Below are 17,308 nucleotides of genomic sequence, written 5' to 3'. Positions count from 1 at the left end.
GAAAGTGGACTTTCCCCAAAGGAATTTATGTAGGTCAAGGGCCACATCCTGCTCTGATTTACACACCATGCTGGCTTCAAGGAGGCTGCATTGGGTATATATGTCAGAGCAGAATTGGACACCTAGTTGCATTTGCAGAGCTGGGCTGAAGGGTTTTGGAGAGACCTGGGGCCAGTAGTTTCTCGCTGGCAGCCGGATTGTGGATTTCTTGGTTTCTGTAAGCACCCCACGCGACGCTTTGATAAGCACATGTTAGGAATGTGACAAAGCCCCTGACCCAAATAGAAATAAGTCGTTTGGCTGGCCAATCTTGAACCATGTTCCTACTTCCCTCTGCTTGTCACAGGGCCTGAAAAATTCTGACCGATCTCTTTTGTGTCCCCCAGTTCCAACGACAATAAAGGCCTTCTCTGTATCACTGAAATGTTTCTAGGGCTGAAGCCAATGGACTCAGTGGAGTGGACCACTGGCTCAGGATCTAGCAGGATTAGCCCCCAAGTAAAAACAGTGGATATTGTTAAAAAAAAGTGCGGGCAGCCAAAGCAGTGTTGGAGCTAACAGAAGCGGTGGGTGCTCAGTCGCTTCTGAAAAGCAGGACAAAAATCTTCACCATGGTTCAAAGCCTCCCTGCCCATAGGAAGTAGTATGGTCTAGGTTTGGAATACATTTCAAGATGGCCATAACTTTCATATCACATGCTTGACTCTTACTGTCTACTTCATTCTTGTCAAACTTAGCATTGCCTCTTAACTGCACAATTCCCAACAAGCGTTTCCAGATAAAGAAATAATGAACTAAGAGCAAAGACTTAATTAAATTTTATTTATTGGTTCTATTGTTAAATTACACAATCAAAGTCAGTGAATCGGTTTGTAAATCTACACAATAAGACAGCAGTCTACAGTGGAAATCAGTAGAATTTATATGTTTATGACAAAACCTTGTATCCTTATATTCATATGTCCCCTATATACAATAAACAGTATACACAAAGAAAATGCAACTAGTCTTTGTAAACCATGCACACCACAGCATAAAAACAAAAAGCATCTTCTGCAACAGGCCCACCAAGTGGCTTGGGTTTAAGTCCTGTTTACAGCAATGCCTTTCAGTTTTAAGAGTGGATTGTTTTTCCCCATAAAAACCAAAATACAGTTGAGACACCATATTGGCGAATGGACTTCTTAGAAAGAATGCACTGCACATGAAGTTATTTTATTTCCCACATTGCTAAGATAATTTATTTGATTCTTTTCCAGTTTTCCCAATCAGCAATACCACCAGAATGTCCGATGTAACAGGACCTTTAGACAACTTAGGCACGAAGCCATAGATGTGTGTTTTAAAGCCTTCTAATTTCTATGTCTCCTGGCCCTACTTGTGCATTTAACATTACAGATGAAAGGATATAGTGGAAATGAGCATTGTAAGCATCATACATATTAGAACAAGGAAGGCCATGTTCAGATAGCTTCCCGCACTCACCAAGAACAAGGGGGTCAGTCAAGTTAACACAAGCCTACACAAAATATAACAAGCACATAAATTCAAATGGCCAGTTAGTACAATGCTTAAGAGCATGGTGGGCTACATATAAAATTTCTAAACTTGCCTAATTTATAACTGGAATCTTTACAGTTGTTTTGCATAGAGATTTGTACGATCAAATCACATTTCTTGTCCTTACCCCTCACGTTATCATCCTGTTGCTTTCAAGTTAAATGATCTATGTGCTATTGCCAGCAAAAGGCATCCTCTAGATCTGCTCCAGATGAGACTGGATGACAGGAGTACTTTCAGAATGATCTCTAAATCCAGAGCCTCAGTACTCATCCCATTTTACCGGACAACCTTCTTTTACTGTATAACTATGGCTATTTACTCATATTTGTTGCAATCTCTTATAATTGTCTACAATCTGTCAGCACTAAAAAGGGCTCTAAAACATTAGAAAAGAGTCTGATTTTTACATTCCGCAGTAAGGATTTACCAAAAGCAAGTCACAATTCAAGTGTAAATCTACTTCACCTCCAATTGGTCACGAATAACCAAAGCAATTATTTGAAAAATGTTGCCAGGACTAGAGATGGGTTTTTTTTTTGTTTTTTGTTTTAGACAGACACTATACAAACATTCACAAGATAATTTCTTAGAAAGACTCTCCTGTCTTACTTAAATCACCAAATATTCAGCATTTGGTAAATGCAACGTGTATTCCAATGTATAAGAAAAGCTGTTAAAACTGGATACTATTATAAGAGTATAATTTTGAGAAGACTTTATGAAACATGAAGATGTGACGTAATTTTTCCAGAATGTTTAAAATTATACTGCCCTGAAAAATTCTGAAAATAGTGTCCTTAACATTGACGTTCAGTTCAGAAAAGTGTAGTGTTGCTTTTTTAACGTGAGACAGACCAAGCTTAAAACTCTTAGCAGTAGGTAGAAAAAGTTTAAAATAGTAAATATTTATATTACTAGACAAATTACTTCTATTTTTTTAAAGCCAATATTGTACGCAAAATGAGTCAATTTTTTCCTCTATACCTTTATTGTTTGTTTCACTGTCTTGTAATTTGGTAAATATCGCAAGCCGTTGGGGGCCTTAGAAATACATAATTAAAATTTAAAAAAAATCCAAGAGGAAAGGTTTTGCAAGGATGCTTTATTATGTGCGTGTGTTAAACGCTCATTACTAGAAAATCAATTTGCTTCCGAGGCAGGTTTAACAGGGCATCGCATCACATTTCCAGCACCCCATTTGATACTCAGAACTAATTTAAGGATTTTTTTTTTCAGTGTCCAAGCAACAATTTCTGGAGAGCCCACCTGGCTTTTGTGTTTCATAAATAATCCAACAAACCTAAAAAGGACAATTTAATTACACTGTAAGGTTACGTTTTCCACGTACAGTACAACATGTAATGCAAAGGCAACTGCAAAGGCAACATTTTATCCTCTTTTGCGTCAAACATTTAAGAAGTGTAATTTGTTTGGACTAACATTGTCGTCTAGGAGTTGTATGGTTTGTGTTTATGGTATTCAACCAGTCTAACTTAAAAGATTTCAGTCCCCATTATCGCCACCGTTCCACATTCCCTATGTAATCAGTAGTTGCATTATCATCACTCTGTTCTTTATTGTGGGCTTGTTTTGCCTTCAGCATCTTCCGTTGCTCTTGGCGCTTCCGTCTGGCTTCTTGGTGCTCTTTCTGTCGCATGTACTGATACCTTTGCAAAAAAAGGTCTTTTGCATAATCATACAACTCCATGTCTAAAAAATTGAGGGTCTCAATGTGTTTTTGAGTCTGCTCATCTATTTCCACACTAGAGGCCCTTGTGCTATTATACTGTGTGAATGGCGCGATGAAGTTCATGTTAAAAGTTTTTTCAAACAGATACTGAGTCTTCCTTTGAAACTCCGTAAGGCCAAAGAAAGCCATACGTTTCAGGTTCTCTTTTGCACTGTCTAGAAGAACCTTGTTTCTTTGCTCCTCTGGCATGACAGACAAGTTGTAACATCCAACCAAGCTCAGGTCAGACAGCATGCGGACCTGCCGATTATTGGCTAGATTGTATGGACAATCCATAAATTCTTTAAGGGAACAGCCTGACCAGTCGTCCCCTGTGTAACAACTGGGTAACTCTTCAGTAGTTGGAGATCTTCCATCACACACGTGTAAGGAAGCCTTCCACGTTGCTCCTCTCTGGACATGTCTCCATTCACTCAAATATCGGGACACAGGGTCGCGCAGGATAGTAATATAGTAAAAGTTCCTGGGAAGGGGAGAAAAGAAAAGGCAAAGTGTGTTTAACCAGGTAGATCTCTGGCATACATTGCTTTAGCAGTCACAATCTACAGATTTTTGGATAAGCTTAGTTAATAAGCTTTAGAAACTCTAGTGAAAAGTGTTTTGCAATACAATGTATCTAAATCCCTGATGGGAATAGAACAGCTATAGGGCAGTTCTTCTCTGCACCTAATCTCCCTGCTTACTGTGAGATTTGCATTTACAGGCAAAGTATAAACTGAAAATATAATTTATTTTGACTTTACTAACAGTGCTTTATAGCCCGGAAACTAAATTCCTTTTCATTGTCCACTGACACATACAAAAATGTGCCTTTTCCAGGATCTGGAGGGACGCTCTTTCCTGTGGCTGTGTCTACGCTAGGGAACGTCACCAAAAAATTGCCACGGCTGCTATCACTGGTGGGAGCCTTAGCGTAGACAAGACTCTGGTGCCCCGTGAGTTTTCCACCACCATGTCAATTCAAGATGGCAGCCCATCTGTACTCCAGGGTGTGCCACGTGCTGTACTCCAGGAAGGGGGGTAGCAGCAGGTGTAGTTCCCTTATGCACAGAGCTACAGGGACCATTCTCGGGCATGCCTCCCAGAGCTCTCAACTGCTCCTAATGCTGACCGGACTTAACACGGTTGTATTCGTCAGTTTCAGAGGCATTGGGGAGCTACCAGGACTAAGTAAGCACTGGCCAGACCCTCAGCACAAATCATCTTTGTTCAGTCCTGAAGAAAAACATGCTTCCCTAACCTCTAAAAGGCCTCATGCTGCCCGTGCATGGCCAATCCCCATTATGGAATCTCACGGATTAACAGGATCACCTGGGGTCCCCATACAGAATCTGGCACCGTGCATGTTACCAGCAAAATGCAGTATTCAGTGCCTTACTTTGCAGTGTTTGCACAAGTGAAAATGTGTTTGGGATCATTACAGACATGCAACTTGGGGAGAATGTTAAATTAAGTTTTAGTTTTTAGTAATTTACTTCTTTCTTTGACAAGTGCCCTCACTCTCATTTACCCTGGCTGAGTGCTGGTCATTCATTCAGCTCAAGTAACTATATATCTGTGACAGACAAATACATCACATATTTTCAATTCAAATAACGTGTTCCTTGTACAACAGTGACCTCTTCTGGTACTATGCAGGGCAGTTGTAGCCGTCCTGGTCCCAGGACATTAGAAAGACAAGGTGAGTGAGGTTATATCTTTTATCGGACTTACTTCTGTTGGTGAGAGAGAGGCAAGCTTTCAAAGCACACAGAGCGAAAGAAGAGCCCTGTGTGGCTCGAAAGCATGTCTCTCTCACCAACAGAAATTGGTCCAATAAAAGATATAACCTCACCTACCTTGTCTGTCGAATTTTCTGATACTGTAAGTTATAGTCCACAAGATGCTGCCTTGGACTACATTTCCCAACAAACCCTGAGAGCCCAGTAGTATGAATCTTTCATTAAAAGAGGAGGCCCCTAAGGAGAAACAACCTGGCTCCTTTCCTCAGCCAAGACAAGCAGGTGTGTTCTCACCAGCCCTTAATCTAACTGAAGTGAAATGAGCCGACAATCAGGACTTCAATAGATGAGTCACTGCACAACCCCGGCTTTATTTTTTGTGTGTCTGATACCAGTGCACAAAAAGCAAACAGGAGAGAGAAGTAAACAGCAGGAAGTTAAATGATGCATTACAATATGATTTTATAGCAAGAGGATTTCTGGCTGGAGCACTGGTTTCTGTCATGAGCAACATCGTAATGAATATGCAGAGAAAAAAATCGTGCATAAGAAGCACCAGCTCCTGCTTAACCATATATTTTGTGAAGTACTAAAAAGAACGGAGCAAAGAGAGGGAAAGAGCAGGCAGCAGCCGCAAAGTGCTACTGGCTGAACTTACAGGAGACGTTCTCTACAGTGCACTGTACCGCAGAGTGGGAAGGGAGACTGTTCATGATGGATGTGGCACTGACCTCACGGAAGTGCACAGGGCGGGATTTAAGCTGTGGAACTTCAGGGACAAGCTACGCACAGGGTAACCGTACGTACCAAGACGTCAGCAAGAACAGCAGAGGAGGGACAGCTGTGCTTCATAGCAGAGAGACAAAGGGGAACAGCAGGGCAGGTGGCATGGCGACCCCTGTGTCCAGAGCCCTGCTCGGCTAACGCCAGGGCCCTTTTCGTATAGTAACGTGGTGTACACCGCGTAGCACACGAGGGGCTGTGTAAAGACTCCGGTAGCAAGCTCCGATTCAATCTGGGTTGCAGCCCAGGTAAATAATCTTCTTTTACTTAACGGATGGTGTCCTTCCTGTCAAACATTCATTCTGTTTTATGTCTTTTGCTTTTTATTTGCGTAAACCAGGGGGACAAACGAGCAAAGGAAGAAGGGCAACACAATCATACAGCCTGTATGTACTGAACAATTCCCAGGATTTCTGGTCTGCAGCACTTCACCCAGGGGCACGTCCACAAGAGTTCCCCAGCAGCAGGAATGCTTCTTGGAAAGGGCATCTCCAATGGGCCTCGGTGTGAAAAGGGCAGAAGGTAAGACTGCCTAGTGATCTTCAGACTAAGCTTTTTCTAAAGCCAAATCAATGAGTAATCAGGGAGCTGGTCCAAGGGCACTGTGGTTAGTGCAATGTCTGGCATGGGTTGGAGCACCGACCATGGGAGTAAGGAATACCACGTGTTACTCTGCAGGCATCCTCTCTGGCTGAGTTAGGGGTGGGAGTGATGGCTCAAGAGGGAGTCATATAGCCTGAAGGATGATCTAGGCATGGCACAGCGGACAATGGGTGTGGGCAATCCTCAACGGTGGGTTCTACTATTAAATCAGAGAACCCCAAAGTTATAAAAATACTAATGCCGCATATATACACGCACGTACACCTAGACACACATTACTATAAAATATGACATGTTTACTGAAAAGTGTTTATTTATATATATATATATATATATATATATATATATATAAATAAAACAGTTAAAAATGGAAAAGCTGCAGGAATGGACAATATACCAGCTAAGCTGCTAAAAGTCAGCAAGTATGAGAAAAAGATATACAAGAAGGTATCAGCTGACTTGCCAAAGACAATATTGTACCAATCTTGAAGACAGGACATCCTGCCCAGCTGAATAGTTAGAGGTATAAGCTTATCAGCAGTACCAGGAAAAATCATGTCAACAAACAAACTGTCAACTAATTAAGGCCAGTTTAGAGGCAGTAGTAGGCAGCTTCAGACAAGGGCAAAGTTGTACTGATCAGATATTCATGCTCTGACAGGTGAGGGGAAAAAAAGTCAGAATGGGGATTAAAGACTGTCAAGGTTCCTTCCCCAATCTGAACTCTAGGGTACAGATGTGGGGACCTGCATGAAAGACCCCCTAAGCTTATTCTTACCAGCTTAGGTTAAAAACTTCCCCAAGGTACAAACTTTGCCTTGTCCTTGAACAGTATGCTGCCACCACCAAGCGTTTTAAACAAAGAACATGAGGGAAAGAGACCACTTGGAGACGTCTTCCCCCAAAATATCTCCCCCAAGCCCTACACCCCCTTTCCTGGGGAAGACTTGAGAATAATCCTCACCAATTGGTGCAGGAGAACACAGACCCAAACCCTTGGATGTTAAGAACAATGAAAAATCAATCAGGTTCTTAAAAGAAGAATTTTAATTAAAGAAAAGGTAAAAGAATCACCTCTGTAAAATCAAGATGGTAAATACCTTACAGGGTAATCAGATTCAAAAGATAGAGAATCCCTCTAGGCAAAACCTTAGGTTACAAAAAGACACAAAAACAGGAATATACATTCCCTCCAGCACAGCTTATTTTACCAGCCATTAAACAAAGAAAATCGAATGAATTTTCTAGCTAGATTACTTACTAACTTAACAGGAGTTGGAAGGCTGCATTCCCGATCTGTTCCCAGCAAAAACATCACACAGATAGACAGAATGCTTTGTTCCGTCCCCAGCCCCTCCAGATTTGAAAGAATCTTGTCCCCTCATTGGTCATTTTGGGTCAGGTGCCAGCGAAGTTACCTTAGCTTCTTAACCCTTTACAGGTGAAAGGGTTTTGTCTCTGGCCAGGAGGGATTTTATAGCACTGTATACAGAAAGGTGGTTACCCTTCCCTTTATATTTATGACAAAGATGTTGGCTGTTTTCATTAACTTCATAAAGACAGTTGACTTGGTTTGGCAGGAACCTTTATGGAAAGTAGCAAAAGCATATGGAGTTCCAGATAAGATAACTGCAATGACTCCTGCAGCACCGTAAGAATTGGTGGAAAATGTAGCAACTGGTTCAAGACAAAGTTTGAGGACATGGACTCATCACCGCTTTTTATCATGTTCTTAAGCCAGACATTAAGAATGTTAGACTAGTTGGAGGCCATGACATTGGATGATCTAGAGTTAAGCTCCTTAGCTGATGCAGGTGACATCATGCATCTGGCAGTCACACTGGAATTAATGAGGATGAGGATACTCTTTGCTACCTTGGAAAATTGGTGTACTCAACTTAGACTTACAATAAATGCCAAGATGATGAAGTGGTTGCATCTTGGAAAAGGGATAATAGATGAAGTGTTGAAATGTAGCAGTGGTGAATCCACAGAACAAATAGAATCTTATACGTATCTGGGAAGCTTGATCAGTGCCAACAGTTCCATCCAGGACAAATATAAAAGGAGATGTGCCTTAGCTACAAGAGCTCCACAGAAATTGATGAAATTATGGCCTGATGAAAACATTACATTTAGTACCAAAGTGAAAATTTATCACACCCATCTATTAACAGTATTACTCTATGATCTGGAAGCAGCTGCATTCAATGAAACAGACATCAGAAGACCAGAGGCAGTAGAGAAGACAGTTCTTCGAAAGATGGTAGGTGTAAAGTGGAACAATTTTAAGACAAATGAAAAAGTTAGGAGCATAGGATGTGAAATCAGGGCATGGGATTGGCTACAATTGAAAAGATTTTGATGGTGAAGACACTGAAGAAGACAAACAGATGATGGGATGCCAAAGAAAACAATGCAAGCACAACCAAGGTCAGTCCAACCTAGAAGTCAACAATCGACTAGGTGGTAGGACACCATATGCAGGGACATGGCCAAGCTGGGCTTAATGGAGGAACAAGCACAGACAAGAATGAATGGCATTGATGTACTGCTTCCTGTGTCTGGAAAGATGTTCTGGGATATGAGAGAGAGAAACTATATAAATATTATAAAGCATCTTTTGGTAAAAATGGAATGTCATACTTTAGTAGAGAGACAATGTAGATGAGTTAATATCTTTTATTGGACCGACTTCTGTTGGTGAAAGAGACAAGCATCTAAGCTACTCAGGGCTCTTCTTCTAAACAGTGTTTAGCACGAAGAAGGGCTCTGTGTAGCTCGAAAACGTGTCTCTTTCACCAACAGAAGTTGGTCCAATAAAAGATATTGCCTCACCCACCTTTTCTCTCTAATAGCCTGGGACTGACAGACTATATAACACCACTGCATACAACATATTGACAGTAAAAATATATTGGCATTTCAGCTTTTTTAAGTACTGAATCCATATTCTAAATTCAAGTAATATAGAGTATTAAGAAAATGCTATGGATTGCCAATTAAAATACACCACGCTAAACAATGTTTTTCACTTTCAGCAGTTTATGCCCATAACTGCCCCCAGCCACAGACGTGTCTGCACATTCTTTCAATAGTGTTTGGTACATGGTGGTCAGTAATGACACCAGAGTGACATTTTCAGGGTGATCAGTTTAAGGAAATGAAGGAGTTATCTTAGTAAACAAGCTTTAATGTCATGGAATTCTGTTCCTTAAGAACTGAATAAACAGGAGCAATCACTCCATAACTCTCCAATCCCTGTCTCACTACAGATGTTCATTTTTTTCCATCATCACAACAGTACTATAATGTTGTCATCTTTCCTATTGTCATCCTTGCCGCTATCAGCATGTGGGATATTAACTTGCTCCTTAGATTCTAAGGGTACCTCTTGATAAACAACAGCTAAACCCTTATTTCGCATTGTTTCCTTCAGAAGAAAAACCACTAGGTGTCATTGTTTTACAGGCAATTGTCTGTGGCTGGATCAAAAAAGAGTCTTAATGCAGAGTAAGCACATTAGAAGCCCAGAGAAAAAGCACGAGCCATGATATTCTCTTCTCATTTAAAATATACATTTTAAAATAGGGATAAAAATAAAAGAAAAATTTACAGAAACAAAGTAAAGCAAAAGACGATAGGGAGAGCAAAACAGCATCAGATTTCTGAAGCAGGGCGGGAAGAAGATTTTGGCGTTATGCAGTTAGTACCACTATTCTTTGGCAGGCTTTCACCTGTTTAAAGTATAGTAAGTTCCAGAAGCCTCAGTCACAATGTCATTTCTCTGAAATAGTTAATACCTCCAGAACGTAACCAAAGTCCTTGCAGCAGCACAGAGGAAAACAGTTTTGCTAATTTTTGGTGTTACTGAATATAATCAAATACATGAATGAGTTGCAGCAAGAATGAATTTAGTCCTCAAATCACACAGCCAAAGTGTAGCCAACCAATCATATTGCCCTTTTCAATATTGGAGGGACTTTTCTCTAGAAGCCACCTGTGACACTGTGTACCTCACATGAGCACCCTGGAACCCCCATATTCACTACTGTGATAGGATTACAGTGTTTGGTACAAAGTATGCCTTGTGAGGTATCATTCGGTAAGTCTTGATCTGCTCAACAATAATAACCTGTTGGATTGAATATACTATCATTATATGTGACATTATGAATGCGTGTTGCTGAAATAAGGCTGTGAGGTTGAGAGACACCCACAGCCAACCTTTCAATTGCAACAAAGGACCCGCCAGACATGTGCTGATGGGCCTTTAAAGGGAATGCACTCTCCCCATGGCCACCCCAGAGACTTCTCAGAGAGAGCACACAGGCAGTGGAGACTGCCTGACCAGTGGGGGCTGCCGAACCCCAGGTGTGAAAGAGAGCCGGTACGGGCCGGTACTGCGTACTGGTAAGAACCTGCACCGGCCCGTACCCAGCCCACATTAAAGGGCTGCCATGGCAGAGCTTTAACATTCCTGCCCCTTTTGCCCCCCAACCCCCGGCAGCCAACAGGCGCGGGGCGGGTGGGGGGGGGCAAAGGGAGCAGCTGCCCTGGGGCTGGCGATTTAAAGGGGTCCGGGGCCCCAGGCCGTTTAAATCAACACAGGCTGCGCCAGGTGGTCTGGAAGGGCTGGCTGGGGGATGCTGACCCCCCAACCCCACCTCTTCCAGCGGCCGGAGTGGCCCTGGCCCATACCGGTTACTGTCCTCAGTTACTTTCACCCCTGCCTAATCCCCACGTCACAGCAGGGATCTTTCCAGCAAGCTGGATGAAAATATGAAAGGGGAAGTGACATCATCACTTGGGAGGTGGGGGGGGTGGAAGAGAGGTGAACACCTGGAGGAACATCTGGAGGACAAAGATTTTGAACTGGGGAAGGGTGGTCCCAGGCTGGAAGGTAGTACCAGCCTGTACACTGAGGAACTGTTACCTGGCATGTACCATCTGTCAGGGTGAGAGACTGCTTGATTCAAATCCTGCTCAGTTTGTAGAACTTAGGTTGCAAATTTATTTTTATTTCTTAAGTAACCAACTTTGATCTCTATGCCTGCCACTTATAAACACTTAACATCTCTCTTTCTGTAGTTAATAAACCTGTTTTATATTTTACCTAAAACAGTGTGTTTTGGCTGAAGTCCTTGAGAAATCTCAACTCAGTTTACAAAGGCTAGTGGGTCTCCTCTCCAGTGTTCCCTCTAATTTTTTCCAGCCACGTGAGGCATAAATTTTGTTATGTGCACCGAGGTATGTGTGGATGTGTGCCACCAGCCGAAACAAAAAACCTAGATATAATATATATTTTAAAAAAGTTATCATAGGGATAATTACTCCAGCCAGGACAGGTTAGGCATTTTAGAACTCATTACTCAAAGAATTAAATTTAAGCGTAAGAGAAATAAAAAGTATGAAATGCAGAGACCAGTCAAAAAACTAAAATAACACACTGTGAAAGAATAACATTACAGAGAATATTTGCGCATTGCAGGAAGTACCAAGAAGTAATAACACCACAAGTATGTGTTGGGAGGTGAGTGTGAAAGAGACAAAGTATGTGTGACGCAGAGACTCTGTGTGTGTGCGTGAGAGAGAGAGAGACACACACAGTGTGTGTGTGTATGCACATGCTAGCTGCTGGGGAAGTTTGAGAGATGCCGTACGCTGTCTCTTTAAGGTACTCACAAAGCTCTCCTGCTCTGCCCTGAGCCCTGTCTCCTCTCCCCAGCTCTGCGGAGATGGGGTACACGGGCCGATGGGAGGGGGAGGGGGAGAGAGAGAGACAGTGTGTGCTGGCTCCTGGGTAAGTCTCAGCGACTGTGAGCTGTATCTTTAAGGCACTCATCTGGAAGGCTGGTTCAAACCTCAGACCCAGCAGCTTTCTCTTGGTCCGAGTCCTGAGCCAGGCTGTCCCCTCTCCCCTGCTCTGGGGAAATGGGGGGCAGGGGAAGAGGGAAACTCTGACGTCATCACCCTTTCCCCCTCCCCGCACTCTGCACAGCCAGCAGGAGGGTCCTGGGAGCCGCTGCAGGAGAAACGTGGCTGCAAAGCAGCATGGGGAGGGGCACCTGAACACTTGCTGCTGGATGTGCGCGCTCTGCTAATCAAGTGCGCAGCTCTTGAATCACTCCTGGGCGGACGCCCAACCGCGCAGCTTAGAGGGAACGCAGCTCCACTCCACATTGAGGGAGGGGTGAACTACTTAATGAACTTGCACTGCCCAAGGGGGTCTTCAGCAGTGTAAGATGATACAGTCCTGGGGTATAGGGCTGGAGCTGGGGGAATTGGCTGAAGCCTCACTATTGTTAGCTCATGAATGATCTCCCAGCCATGTATCTTCATGTAACTCGCGTGGGTGTGTGGATGGCTGTGTAAGTGCAGTGCCTGTCAGAGGTTTGTAGATTGACATCAGAATCACAGTGTGAGGATTGACAAAACCCAGGCTGGTGGGTTCTGGAGGACTCAGTAGTCCCACAGTCCAGGTAGCACCCTGGGGATCCCGTCACATCACCTGCCTGGCTAGGTGATCATAAGGCTGCTCCATCTTATAAGGCCGGGTACTTTGGAGAACTTCCTATTCCTCTCCTGGCTGGCAAGGAACTTTCCCATCTGCCATTCCCCCCCAAACTGGCCATTTCCATGTGTCAGAGTGATGATAGGCGTGGAAGAATTCATTTTTAATTTTGTTATAATTTTGATGGACAATATTAATGTTTATTTTAAACCCCTTTCCCCAATGATTATCTATTTGAATTTTCACTGTTCAGGAAATTATGGGGGAGCCAGCTGACAGTGGCGGATGGGTGGGGTCAAACTAATTATTTAATGACAGTAGATGTTGAGATCCAAAACACAAATTGTCAATATCAAATGTCAAAATTTACAAAGTAAATAGCCTTAAATCAAACTCTAAGACGTTCTCAAGCAGCATTTTTCTTTCTTTGCTTATTTGTAAATTTCTGTTATCACTGATGGAAACATTGTTTAAGCTGTTTGTGTGGATATGGTATTAATGTTTACTGACATGTATTGATAAAAACCTAGCTCTCCCAAGCCTACTGATGATGCAGTCATGCTTATAAACTCTACAGGGTTGGCCAAAAAAAAAATTTTTTTTTAAATGGTGGAAAAATTTCAAAGTTGCTTCCATTTTGCAGGCTTTGAAAATGGTTGTGAATTATATTTTATCAAAACCATTTTTGATAAACAAAAAGATTGAGAACATTTACAATTAAAAATGTTACTAATTTTCTTTTGTTTAGTTTTTCTGTAAAATTAAGTCAACAGATTTTTCAGGTTTTTTTTGCTAACAGTATCTTCCTATCACATGCAAATGCCTTGTTTGGGGAACAACAGATGTATTTAATGTTAGCTAATATCATTATTGTACATCAAAAAGGCTAAATAAAAAAAAACAGTAAACATTAAATTCATTATTGGGAAATATGTCCAAACATAAGGATTGAAATGTGGAACCCTGAGGTGTTTAGAGAGTTTTATTGAACATCTGTAGAGTCAGGAAACGTGAGGGTTATCTGACTGCAGAAGGGAACTCCAAATGTTTGTTCAGATGGAATGGTATTTTTGACCTAAGCTGCACTATGCACATGTCTCTCCAGTTTCTTGCTTATCTCTACCTAGTTTTTCTCTTACATATGGTCCTGCATGCACACTCTTTCTAAGCCTGGATTTCCCAGTTGCATCATCCATTGAAGACATGAGCATGGAAGGTCACTGTGTTAAATAGCAACTGGACCCAATCTCAAGTATTTTGCAGATTTTTTTGAAATCCTAGTTTGCATGTAAAAAGTTTACTGCAAAAAGAAAATATATCTGTTACTGGGTTAGCCACAAGCTCCTTTTGTAGAAGTTAAACCTTTTCACTCCATCCCTCTACCAGAGATGGATTTGACCTTGGTGTCTGAGAATGATCTGCTATAACTAGTAAGACGTGTCAGTGCATTGTAATTATTTTTAGTACTGTATGCAACAGCTTGTTCCTTCTGGTAATCTCGACAAGAGCACCGAGCTCCTGCCCAAACTTTGAGCTGCAATGATCTACGTGCAGGCAAAGCATAGATCCTTACTCACAATGATGCTTGGATGAGTATGAAACAAAGAACAAAAGAAGCTCACAGGCAGCCTACGAACAAGGCTGACCCTGAAGCTATCAAGTACCAAGAGATGGGTTTGACATTCATGTGCTCTTGAAAACTTCCTGTGTGCATTCTACCCTTGAGTAAAGTGTGTGTGTGTGTGTGTGTGTGTGTGTGTGTGAAAATGGTTTAATAGCGTAGAGAGAGCCAATTCAGCATCAACTGCTCTGCTTATCGCATTATTTCAAGGTTAAGCCAGTTCATTTTCTTGAGTCAGTGAATTGTTCACAAACTACATCTTACCACAAACGGACCCACCACAGATTTGGAGGCTGAGTTCAGATCAACATGCATTAGTCTGGATACTTATTCAGACTGCTGGAGTCTGCAACACAGGGTTGGAAATCGCTTGATAAACTCTTGTGCAATGTTAGTTCTTCGGGACAGGGTCTGTCTTATTTCACATTTGTGCAGTGCACATAAAGCTAGCAACCTTGACATGCTACTACAATACAAAGAAATAAACACAGTCATAAATAGCTCTGCGCTGGCTGGGAAGATGGCCCAAACAACCTCTCTTGGTATTTGGATCCTTCCACTGATGGACGGAGCAGGAAGCACAGTTAGCTTGTTAAAATGCACAGTAAAATTTATTGAAAATGTTAGGAGTTCAGCTTTAGTTTCGGGTGAAAGTTCTAAGCCAGCTCTTATTTCCTCTCAACCTTCCCCTTATCTCTATCACCCTTGTGACTCGCCACCGCCTAGCCACAAGCCAGGTCTCCCTGGCCCTGCGCAGGATAATCAGTGCAACTACTCAAAGACTTCTGAAGCCAGCTGACAAGCTGCTGGCCACACCTCAAGAATCTTGCCTGCGAGGAGCTAGTGGAAACAGTGATCGCAGCAGGTACACTGATACCAGCCTTCAACAGCAGCAATAGAGCGGCAGGCCGAAGACCCACTGCTGTCGTTAAATCAAAAAGTTTTACCGGAGTCCTGGAAAAAGATAAAGAAAAATAAAGACCTGTTGACTCGTGCACTCAGCTACATGGCTACAAACCTGGCGCAACTCCACTTGGGTCAGAGCCACCCTCGCTCGAGAGCTTCTGCCCCATTATACAGCAGCTCTCATTTTGTGTTTGTTGAGAAACATCAGCTTTATTTACTTCACTGTTGGGACCAGCCCAGTGCTTTGGATTTACACCAGTGTGGCTGAGAAAAGAAACGTGGCTCTGAACTCTGCAGGGATGTGATTCACTTGGGTCTCCCAGCAGCACTTCAGGGCCTTGTAGACACTGGTTTAAATGGGAAAGCCTAGTAAATGCAATCCCCCTCAAAGCTCTTAGAGAAAGAGACTGCTGTGGCAGCCTGAGCCTACCAGGGCCCACAAGGCCTTAGCAGGACCCCCAGACCTGACACAGCACTGGCCATGATTCCCTGTCTACATTCCTATTCTAGTCCAGAACCAGCAAATCTAAGTGACAGGTTTCAGAGTAACAGCCATGTTAGTCTGTATTCGCAAAAAGAAAAGGAGGACTTGTGGCACCTTAGAGACTAACCAATTTATTTGAGCATAAGCTTTCGTGAGCTACAGCTCACTTCATCGGATGCATACTATGGAAAATACAGAAGATGTTTTTATACACACAAACCATGAAAAAATGGGTGTTTATCACTACAAAAGGTTTTCTCTCCCCCCACCCCACTCTCCTGCTGGTAATAGCTTATCTAAAGTGACCACTCTCCTTACAATGTATATGATAATCAAGGTGGGACATTTCCAGCACAAATCCAGGTTTTCTCCCTAAGTGCTCTCTCCTGGTTGGGAAATCCTGCTTTACAGCCCCTCTCTCACTGGCCGGGGCAACCAGAGGCCTCACGAGAAGCCAAAAAGCAGATGTAGTTTGTGTTTGGGTGTGGTGGGGGGACATCACTGTCTGAGTGGGGGTGGGGTCACAGGCTGGTAGAGGGTGGCCACGGTGTGCTTTGCAGGTGCACAGAGGGCCGCGGTCATAGGACGGTCACTCGGACAAGGCAGGACAAGGCCATTGTATGGGGTCACGTAAAACCTTACGCCATCCCTACTGCCTCACAGGGCAGCAGCTGCGTGTTTGTTCTCTCACCTGGCAGAAGACAATGGGACAGACCCTCAGCTAGTGTCCAGCAGCATTGAAGAGAATGGCGCGACACTGATTTACCCCAGCTGAGGATCTGGCCCATTCCCTGTACTACTGGGGAAAGAGGGACTCCAGAGTGCTCACAGCGGGGGATTCACAGAGAGGCACCGGCTGCTGTCGGTCCCTACGGGGGATGGAGCATTCTGTAGCTGCTGCTGTGAAGGAGTGCTCCGGGGGCAGAAAAATCGACCATTCCCACAGTCGCCACGTGGACGCTGGCCACTGCTTCCTGTCTGCCACAGAGATAAAGTTGGACAAACTCAAAGAAAACAATGTGATGTCTAAGACACAGGACAAGGGACCCAGGCAGATTAATGGTGAGGATTTTTTCCAGGGGAAATCACCTCATGAGTTTATGCTGCATGGATCTAAAGACTTGAAGTTTCTCTCACGGCGAGAGGGCCTAGTCAAATCAAGCCAAGCCACTGTGGCGAACGTAGGCTAAGCGGTATAAGGAAGCGGACTCTCTAAACGGATGCTGTATCCATGCTGTGGATAAACAGATAACTGCCATCTCCAGAGCTGTCGATCCCGCCTGGGGGTTAAATGACAAAGACTTCTGCAACTCAGGTTGGAGGCAAAACCCAGGATGTCGGTACGCAGAGTCCAGGGACACGC

The 17,308-nt window shown here is 43.1% G+C and overlaps 1 protein-coding gene across 1 annotated transcript in view; it reads right to left on the bottom strand.

The window, feature by feature from the left end:
• Window positions 1–808: 808 nt before the first annotated feature.
• HS6ST2 (heparan sulfate 6-O-sulfotransferase 2) overlaps window positions 809–17,308 on the bottom strand; it is a 240,729-nt gene continuing 224,229 nt past the window's right edge. The window contains exon 2 of the mRNA XM_073358507.1: window positions 809–3,776. Within this exon, the coding sequence (XP_073214608.1) occupies window positions 3,077–3,776 (700 nt within the window). The 3' untranslated portion in view covers window positions 809–3,076. The remainder of the gene's footprint in view (window positions 3,777–17,308) is intronic.

This window comes from Lepidochelys kempii, chromosome 9 (assembly GCF_965140265.1).
Source record: "Lepidochelys kempii isolate rLepKem1 chromosome 9, rLepKem1.hap2, whole genome shotgun sequence".
Lineage (NCBI taxonomy): Eukaryota > Metazoa > Chordata > Testudines > Cheloniidae > Lepidochelys > Lepidochelys kempii.
The sequence above is the reverse complement of the archived record's forward strand: the minus strand, read 5'-3'. Positions and strand labels throughout refer to the sequence as shown.